Here is a 10757-nt window from a genome sequence, read left to right on the forward strand (position 1 = left end):
CAGCACTAGAGTTGACAAAACCACAATTTTCCCCTCGTATTTTTGAAATAAAATCATATTAAACAAATGGACAGACAAATTAATACAGAAAAGTTCATCAGTGGTTATTAAACACTAAATCACTAAAATACCTGCAAGCTGTGAGGTATACGAAGACAGAACTCATGCTAACCTTGGCTGAAGTAGATTGTTAGATTAAATGCATCCTTGGTGTGAAACAACATAGCTGTCATATTTCAATTAGTCAAATACTTTCCCTTTATTTTTGCCCCTTTTTTGAGATTGTATATCCCAGAAATGTCCTGAAAGAAAGCCTCAATAAAGAGGGGAGTGGGGACCCAAATAAACCTTGGGGTGACCCAGTTAGTCAAGCAATGGCTAAAGTATTTCATTAAACAAATCTTAGATCCCTGGGTCAATAACAGTGATGCACCCTCCATCCGCCCAGGCTGTAGGAGCAGAGTGATCTCACACAGGAAGAAGACACAATTTTTGTGAAGGATTTTAAAGTCATTGAACAAAAAACTAAAGGAGTTTTGGCAGAAGTATCTCACGTGGCTGATGGATTCTCCCTTAAGCTCTAGCAGTAAAAATCTCTGCTGCGGTGTTAAACAGGTCCAGCACTATCCTCCTAGCTGTCATCTAGAGGGACCTTGACAGGCTTGAGAAGTCACAAACATCAATAGGTTCTGATCCATCATGCAGAAATTTGTAGATGACATCCTACACCTTTGCTTACACCAGAATTGTGACTCAATCATAATTTAGAGCCTACCCCAATCTCTGCCTTTTTCAGTACACCATGGCATTTGAAAGACTTTTGTCTCTTCTCAAAAGCACACACCTACAATGGATGTGCTCAAGTCCTAGCCCTTGGCTTTACCCCAACATGCATCCTGAGGCTGACAAAAAAATTTTACTATTTTGTTGATTGTTTCACTTAATGGATGTCACTGGAGCATTGTGAAAAGTGGGGGGTTGTTCTTTTCAAATTAAATATTTTGATTTTCCTTTTAGTTCAAGCCTAACTCCTGTTCTAAAATATGGCTCCAATACCTTAATCCTTCCTAAAAATTTAGGATCAATTTAAAACAAAATCATTATTAGACTTCACCCCAATTTCTTCATTTCTTTAGCTTTTGTATTAGCCAAAACTAATCAGGAAAAGAAATAAATTCATTGACCCAAGCATCATTTCTATCTAGTTTTTTCGGTGTGACCAGCTAACTGAAAACAAGCTATTTCTGCAGCAACTGTCTTCTCTTTGTAAGTCTCTACATCAGTAGTACAGTGCTGTTACCTACTACTATGTGTCACGCTCCCAAAGGGATTTGTATGACCTTTCTTAATTTTGTGAGCAATTCTGTGATCTCCCTGGAGCTCTGGCTTTCCCAAAACCCTTCCAAAAGAGCCCTTTACTTTGTTGTTACTTCATGTCAAATAAGAAGACTGTTGCGACAGTGCACTACAGCCACAGGGACCCCATAGGCTCTGCCGCTCCTACCACTGGCCTCATTTCTTGTCTTACTCATGGACCAAGTTCCTCTCACTCACAGAAGCTCATGAGAGAGTGTGTGAATCTGCAAATGTAAGACAGAGTGAAACTGGCCTATTATAAATTTGCTTATTATAAACTGAGATACGATAGTCTTCTTGGGTACAGCTGAGCAGAAAGAAGGAAGTTAAACTCTAGTAATTAGATACTTTTATCATTCACCCAAGACACAGAAACTATGTAGGTCAGTTGTAGAATTATTCAAAATCTTAATCATCTTGGTGAGACAGTATTCACTTTGGAAACTTTCATATGCCAGCACAGGAATATGTTCCAATCAGCGAGTAAGTCAAACTGGGCTGTGTTTAGACATTTCAGTACTCTCCCAATTTCAGGAAAAATATTCTCAGAAACATCTACATTACGCCCAAATCATTTCAGTCGTGTGCCACTAAAGGAATGAAGATTTCAGCTGGGGGAATAAGCAGTAGGAGCAGCAAAATAACACAAACACAACTCAATAACCAAGGAATACAGGGAAAACGCAAACATGTTCTACCATTTGCTTTACTTCCACAGCGATGCGTTCCCAATAGCTGTAGGTTCTCCTTGGTTCCTTCCATCTCCAATCCCTACTCCTCATGACAATTTTGGTGGTTATTTATCCTCTTTCTTTCGACTTATAGTATCAGTTTGCACTGGATACTCCAATTATTATATACCAAAAATGGTTCTCATGGACACAAATAGCCACAGGTGACCTCAGTGGAGCCACCACCTGTAGTAATCATCACTTCTTGGGGGATGGTTTGGAAGACTGCCGTTGTTTTTTTCTCTTTTCAAGTGTCTCCATAGGAGAAAAAAAAGAAAAGTAAGAAAACCCCAGTAGGCATAGTAACAATGGTGAGCATTCTGGTAACATCATCTTTTTCACAAACAACCACATTCCCATGCATAAAATGAGAATCATAGAATCATAGAATGATTTGAGTTGGAGAGGACCTTAAAAGTCACCCAGGCAATCCTCCTGCAGGAAGCAGGGACATCTGCAACTAGAGCAGGTTGAGCAGAGCCCCAAGGGCCAACCTGACCTCCAGTGGTGCCAGGGATGGGGCTTCTCACACCTCACGCTCGGGGCAACCTGGGACAGGTCTCACCATCCTCAATGGAAACAATTTCTCTCTTCTCTCTTGTCTCAGTCTTCCTCTTCCAGTTTCACCCATCACCCCTTGTCCTGTCCCAAAAGCCCCTGCTAAAAGGTCTTTCTTTCTTTCTTACAGTCTCCTTGAAGCACTGAAAGGCCACACTAAGGTCTCCCCAGAGCCTTCTCTTCTACAGGCTGAACACACCCAACTCTCTCCCCTACCCTCCTAGCAGAGGGGTTCCACCCTCCCATCATTCCTGTGGCCTCCTCTGGACCCTCTCAGAAGTTTTTCCTGAAGTTTTCCTGCTGCATCTTCTTCTGTTTTCAGGCACAGTGACATGGTGAACATCACAGCCTGACCCTGCACCGAGCCTCTTCTGAAAATTAAAGTCCTTTGGGAATTTAGTGTAGGCTCTAGGTCAGATGATTTTGTCTTTGACCTGTTTTATAACGGCACTTCCAGCCGCTGGGGCTATCATATTCTCATCTTACATATATATAACTTTAATAAAACCATGAGATGAGGAAGATGGAAACAACACATCTCAGCAGAACACAATTCAAATAAAGTTGTTAATAATAAATAATACATTTAGTCTTTATGCTGCTGCTGCTACCTAACTGATTAAGGGCAGTGCTGGAATACATAGATAAAAGGAACAGAGGATAGAAGTGAGGCTATTAGGATTTTAAATTTGCCACAAGGCACAATCAGGTATCTAAATAATAAATATGAGTTTAATTTCAGCAGGCCTGAATTGGCCAAGATATTAACACTGAGAAGTGAAATTCTGAACTGGAAATAAAAACTTAACCTTGATCAAAGACATCACAGAAAACCCTAAGTAGAGCAGCGACCATTCCTTGTGGACAGGGAGCTTTTTGTTTTTCAGACAGTGGGTGGTAAAAATATCTATTCTGCCTTTTATTTTTAAATGTTCAATCTACAGAACACATTTCTGTATCCTGGTGTACTAAGGCATAACAAAGTTTTCTTGGTCAACAAGAAGCTTCTCTCTTGAAAAAGAACGTCAGTCATGTCGACATAGACAATTTTCTAGGTGGAACTGCCATACAGCAGGTACATGAAATTCAATGCATCTGTTGTATTCCTTGTTGCCAAAGTTTTAACATTGCAGCAGCATCTGCTATCCCCTTGCCAAACGATTTTTTGAAGGGAAATTGGTACATTCATTTTACTTCATGATACAGCAATTGCATCAAGGACAAATTATAGTTTACAAGGTGATATCAAGATTTTGTCTGCACATCCAGGAGGACCCTAAGTTTATAGTCTCATGATTACAGAGACACAACTTATTCTAACTGTGGCGTAGTTAATAAAAATTACCTATTTTCTACAAAATCTGGTTCTTCAGTTGCTACCAAAAAAAACCCCCAAACCAAAACAGTAACATCCACAGTACCCAATGGTAACTTCCTAATGGTAACTTCCATCAATACAGTATTTTTCACTTTCATTGGCTGACCTTTCCTTCCTTACAGGTGAACTAGGCAAAAAAAAAAGGGAAAGGCGGAGAAACTGGCCAATAGTATCAAGGAACGCTGGATGGATGAAGAGTATGGTGAACACTGATATTCTTCACAGAAACGATGTGTCATTAAAATCCCTGTATCCTGCTCTTTCAAGAAAAAAAGAACAGAAAAAGGCACAACAGGAATCTATTTTCTTGACAGTGACTTAAAAATAAAAAGAAAATGTTCTGAGCCAAATGTTCAGCTTGGAAACTTTAATCTTGTGGCCTTAGTTTCTGTTCATGAAAATCTTCAGATGCCTTTATAAGCTATAGAAAGTGAAGGGAATATTTGTAGTTTAGTTACAGAGTTAAACATTTGGGACAGTCAGACAGTCAGTTTGGAATAGTGTTGTGATGACTAAAAGAAGGGCTTTAAAGTAATATAAGGCACTGGCTGAACACACCGGCAGCTCGTCCTAGGGCATTCATCTGTGTTTTGGAGAGAATGGGAAATACGAGAAGGAAATATTTTCCCATCTTACATTTTCTCTATATTGCTATAAATAAGTGGGGGTTTTTTCAGTTGTTGGCTTTAATGATCATGTATAAGGCTGTCAAATAAACCCCACATCACGGGGTCAAACTCTCTGCACGCATTTTCTGTCTTAATGCAGAGACATGCCAACCATCGGCCTGCTGTGGACTTCACTGGTTGTCTTGCCCTCTCTTTCAAGTATATCTACAATGAAGTAGAGATAGAATTAATTTTGTAAATCACCAACTGACCAAAGAGATAGGAGGTAACAGAGCAAGAAATTAATTTTGCCTTTCTCCAATCTCTTCATCAACTATTTAGATGTCTTCAGATGACCTGTGGAAGTCTGGACATTTTAAGGAGAACTGGAACTCCTACATACAAGAATCGGTTGAAAGATTAATTGGTATGCGAGAGGTGATGCTATTCCTCAGAAAAACTGTAGGTTTGCTGTGTAGGAAACTTGAAGTAACTTCACAATAAAGTATTTTGTGTAACTCAACACAGAAACTAAGTCCCGTGGCATACTTTCATATTGCACTGTTAGTTATTAAGAAATGTAACTTATGTACAAGAGAATATGCTTCAGAATGGTACTGAGAATTGACTGGGTTACAAATTGGTTTAACCAACTAAATACACTGCTATGTGCACTAACCCTTCTAATAGTAGATAAACAAACAGGCACATTTGTCTATTTATCTCACATTATAGTCACTGAAGATAAATAAAAAGAAGCAAAACAAAATAAAATGATCTGCTTAGATGTTAACAGCTTGAACCATAAGCCTATGAACTGCCCACTTTTTAAGAAAATCATTGTTAGCTGCTTATTTAATATGGTAATTGTACACAACCAGTTTAGGAGTAACAACAGCAGTTTTCTCCTTCTGATTTCAGCGCCACTCAAGCTACACGGATTTCAAAAAGGTTATGAATATACAGATAAACAGAATTGTTCTGAACATCTGTAAGCAAAATATGAAAAGATGTTTCATACTGAATGAACATCCTGGGTTGTCTTAATGCCGGCCAAAAATGGTGTATTTCTGTATTAGGCTCAGGCACCAAAAATAGCACAAAATCCTTCATGCCCTCCAGAATGCCTTTGCAGAGTTTCATCTGTATGGTTGTCACCACAAAATATAAAACAAGTTTTCCAGCACTGTGTTCATAAGCTTCAGAACAACTCAATTATCTCTTACACATCGATTTAGCAAGACAATACCACGTCAGCTTGATAGGAGACTCTTCAAATGACCTGTCCCACATCTGAACAGGATAACACCTTCCCAGCAGAACCATGACTTTACTACTTCCCCAATGGAGAGGTGAACCATGCTGCTCTTCAAGGCTTATGAGGTTGGACGTTTGCCCTTGGAGGCCTAAGTTTTCATGGGGTACCAACAGAGTGTTGTAACAGCACAGCCATTACTTGGCTGCTGTAAGAGAAATGGTGCGTCGTTCCCCCCCAGTAAGTGTGCAGATCACTTTTGCTACCCAGTGTGGTCCATCAAATGAAGATCACGGCAGAAGACTGGAACACCACTGAGGTGGAAAACAGATCTATATTCACTTGAAACAATACAACACTTTGTTTCTAGGGAATGCACTAGAAGTATGAAGAAAAGAAAGAAACCTTAAGCTTTTTCTTGTTTTCTGAATCAAAACTGAACCAACAAAACCCAGCATTGGCTGGTTAAGTTTTGACTGACCTTAGCCTAGGGAAAAGAGTAAATCTACAGCATTTTACCTGAGGTCTGGCTAACGACGTGCTTTTAGAAGATGTGCTAAATGTTTCAGTAAAAGAACTGATGCTTTTTTTTCTCTTCAGAGTAGAAAGGCTGAAAGGTGTTGGATTGAACCAACTTTTCTGGATAGATTCTCAGGACTGCAGGGGCTGATGGCAAAGCTCAAAGCTTTGCCAGGTGGATATAGTTTAGACAGCCCCAATGTCCTTTCTAGAGCTGGATTTAGAGGACATGACTGTTATGTGTTTACCATAGAGATCATCTTGCCAGAGCAGATGAGTAAGAAAGTGGCAATCACACATAACTGAAGTCTACTGAGCTGTTCTTCCCACTGAAAACTATGGCAACAAGCAGCAGCCAGATGGTAATATCTTAGGGGAACTTGTGAGAGCTCTCGTTAAAAAGACTTCCAAAAAGTGTGTTCGAAGATGACAAAAAAAGCTAAAAAAATCAGAATAAAATCAGAATAAAATAGAGCTAGAGGAAGCTAAGTAGGAAAAAAATAGCATGCAGAACTCTCCAACACAGCCTAGCTGCACAACTAGGAATAGGAATGTGTAGCACTGACAGCTCTCAGTTATGTTCACACAGACAAGGTTATGAAGTATGTGCCTATGCTTCTGGATAACTCTGAGCAAACCAGGGCACAGCATCTGGAGGCATATAAACATCCACAATGTAAACGTGTGTAACAACAAGCACTAGGAAAAAAAAAACATCAGCTGTGTTTTTGCACTACAAACCTCACTGAAAAAAACTATCAGAAAATAGACTTCAAAGATCTTTCCCATTTCTTTATTCCAGGATTCTTATTATTTAATTACCTTTTTTTTTTTGTTCAGTATTGATAAAATGAGACACATAAAGTAGCCACAAAAAGCTTTCAAAGAATAACAATCAAACACAAAGCTCTCAATACTATGGAACTATCCCAAAGTATAAAACCAGCCTATACCGCACATAATTAAAAAAGATGGTATGCTTTTTCTCTTCCCTGGCTACACCATCTTGTCCTGCATTCAAATCTGCTCTTGGCCAACAGCCAGAACTCAGTGTCTTTGGAGAACAACTCAACGGTCCTTCACAACTACCCTGGGTGTATTGGAACTGTGAGTGTGTTGGAAAAGAGAAGTTGTGCTGCACACTCCTATTCTACACAAATAATCAAATTATTTAATACCCAGGGTCATTAAACAGCATGGACAATAATTACCAGACAGGTCTTGGACCATATATATGCTTATAAAAACTTAGAGATAGCACAGGCAAATGAGGAAAGTACAAAATACGAGAGTGCAGAAGTATTAGGAAGCAATGAATCATTTGGATAAATACAACAGGTATCACTGCTCCTTCCATCGAAGAAGCTTCTAATTGCTACATTTCACAGGAGTTCTGGGAGTCTACACATCAGTTAATGCTAAAGGCTCAGTGTCCTTTTTGTGGTTCCAGATGTTTTTGTGTTTCTATTCAATAAACATCTGCACTTAGCATGCCTGCTGCTCTATGTTCCTCCTTGAAATTCTCCCACACCTACAGGTTTTCTTTGGCATTTATAAGGCACGTTCTAATTGGTACAGTATTGTCTATAAAACAAAGATATTTGGAGAGTGCCCTTAACAACATGCTTTAATATTTGGTCAGCCCTGGAGTGGTCAGGCAATTGCACTAGATGATCATTGCAGGACTCTTCCAACTGAAATAATCTATTCTATTCTACTCCTATTCTATTCTATTCTATTCTATTCTATTCTATTCTATTCTATTCTATTCTATTCTATTCCATTCTATTCCATTCTATTCCATTCTATTCCATTCTATTCCACCTTAAATCATCTCTTTTCACATTTTTTACTATTTCCAGAAGGTTTCTGCTTTTTTGGATGCCTTGCAGCACTCCTGCACAGTTGCTAAACTGTCTATTACTTGTTTGTGCCACCAAACTTCTTACACTCTATCAAGCCCATGTGACAGATGGTCAGTGAGAACAGCATAGCAACTTCCACCTTTGGCGTAAAAAGCATTAACAAGAAAATAAATCACAAGAAAACCTTCAAGCTGTTCTCCACTAGTGATAACTTTTCTATAACAGCAACAGTAGTCAGTTGGCTGCCAGCAGTTCTATGTTTTAGGTCACAGAAAGGAAGTGTATTGGATTAGTAAGTGTAAAAGGATTAGTATAAAGGTGCAATGAAAAATAAATGCAAGGGTTTGGCACGGAAATTATAGGATGCTGTGCATTGAACTCTATAAAATTTAACAAGTTATGAAAAATATGAGGAATTTAGACTTCTCTTGGTTATATGGAAAAAGAAAGAATGTGTGTGTTCTGATTTTTGTTCATACTGAGATACAGAGAGAAGAAAAATCAAAACTCAGGCTTTTTCAAAGGAACATATTTGCATAATTTGAAAGAGAATTCATTTCCTGACTTTTTTTTTCCGTTTTTCCTCAGTATATTTGCACATACAAGAACTCATTAATTATTAGGAGATAACAATGGGATGGGCATACTATGCATTTCATTACAGTTTAGGATGCAAGGCCAATACTAAGGCTGACTAAGTAGCCCTTCTCTTTAGCCACTGCAGTCACTCATTTTATTCTTCATCATCATTCATAATCTGACAAGATTCTTAAAATCTGACAATCCTTAAAACCAAAGAGAAAGACTTACCTGAACAGACTTCTTTGTAGGTAGGATTTGGAGTGTACCCTCCAGCGTAACCCACATGAGTGGAGTAGACTCCCTTCTGTCTCCAAAACTTCCTCTCGGCTCCCCAGAAACAGCCCATACCTGAGTATTGCACAAAGTACATATAGTTATGTCAAAATGTGCTCAAGACTAAACCACACATTTGCACATTAGTTGATACAGTCCACAGTAGAAATAACTGTGCTATAGCCAGCACATGATGGTCAAATGTTTCCCAAGGTAACGCATTGAGTAACTACACTGAGAAATCCATTCTGTGTCAGACCACGACTCAGATAAAGCTTTATTTATGCTTCTGAATATTAATGTACCACAGAGGACAAACCCTATAAGGGTTTGAAGGGCCAAACAAGAAGAATTCTCATGCACATTAAAAAAAAAAAAAAGACACTTAAAAGGCAATTGCATTACTTGTACCGCAGCATTTTTACTTCAGCTGATTAGCAAGCTGTCAAAACACAATAATTTGTATTAATGACAAACAGTTACTTAATTTTCTGCTTTCAGGCATATGCAGCCTTTAGAGGTGGCAGGAATAATGGATTAAATCATATGCTATACAGGAGGGAAAATGCTTTAGTTTAACAATTTATGCATGCAGCTATTTGATGTTCAGACAAAATTTTTGTAGTCATTCACCCACGTGGCCAATTATCAAAGGACATCAGACCATCAACAGGTACAAATCAGCAAAACTCTCCAGGCAACAGGAATCAAGCACGTTGTATGAAAGCTGGGGGGAAGGAACAAACAAGATGAATATTCACAACTCTCTGATGGCTTAAATAGTTACGAAAGGGTAGCTGCTATCTGGAGGACTCCAAAGCTGAAACATGTCATGGACACTTCAGGATTGTTTACCTTATCCCTGATCATGGGCGATGTATCTTGTCTTTCAGTGACAACGTATGTCCTTTCATCATTCCTTTACTAACATATTTGAAATAAAAGGCAATAAAAAACCTACACTAAATATTAATCACACTTAGAAATCAATGATCCGTGATGGGTTTCCTATTGATAACACTGGAGATAGGACCGGTTACAAAAATTACAGAAATGTTCCTTCAAAGCAGAACTGGAAGAACAAAGCTATGATGGCTCACAAAGGCATACTCGTTCTTTGAAACTTCAGAGATTAACTTCAAATTAAAGTTGTAATGCACCAAAAATTTCAGAAATAATGATCCAGATTTCTCTTTCAAATTCAGGTGCATAAGACAGCTGCATAAAGGAGGAGCCTGGCCGGCTCCTGGAGACCATGGGAAAAGGCAGGCATCTCCTGAGGACAATGCAGCCCACAGAAGACATAAACTGCTAATCAAATTGCAGTCACTTTTCCTTGACTATAGAGCTAGTTACGGTGTTAGACTTGGGTTCCTCAGCTATATTAGGATGGTGGCAAACTGCTGTAGGACCTCTCTGGAAATTTCCTCCTAGTTTTGCAGAAAGAACAATCTATTTTTCAGGCATTCGCACATCACCTATCTAGTGGTGATTTAAACTAGTGTATTTCTGTACACGATGTCACTATTTTGTTTCAACTAAGTTTGAAAACTTCTCCAGTACTTACGCCCCCAGTTTCAATCAATCAACATAGAGTGAGACAGTTTTTACTCATCATTCTGCTTATGTTGC

At 38.8% G+C, this 10757-nt stretch overlaps 1 protein-coding gene across 1 annotated transcript in view; it reads right to left on the reverse strand.

Moving 5' to 3' along the window:
* Nucleotides 1–10757, reverse strand: part of MSRA (methionine sulfoxide reductase A) — a gene marked incomplete at both ends in the record, with an annotated part of 60815 nt that overhangs the window by 26441 nt on the left and 23617 nt on the right. The window contains one exon of the mRNA XM_010131382.1: nucleotides 9081–9200. Coding sequence (XP_010129684.1) covers nucleotides 9081–9200 — 120 coding nt within the window. The remainder of the gene's footprint in view (nucleotides 1–9080; nucleotides 9201–10757) is intronic.

The sequence above is a fragment of the Buceros rhinoceros genome, unplaced genomic scaffold, assembly GCF_000710305.1.
Source record: "Buceros rhinoceros silvestris isolate BGI_N320 unplaced genomic scaffold, ASM71030v1 scaffold1792, whole genome shotgun sequence".
Taxonomy (NCBI): domain Eukaryota; kingdom Metazoa; phylum Chordata; class Aves; order Bucerotiformes; family Bucerotidae; genus Buceros; species Buceros rhinoceros.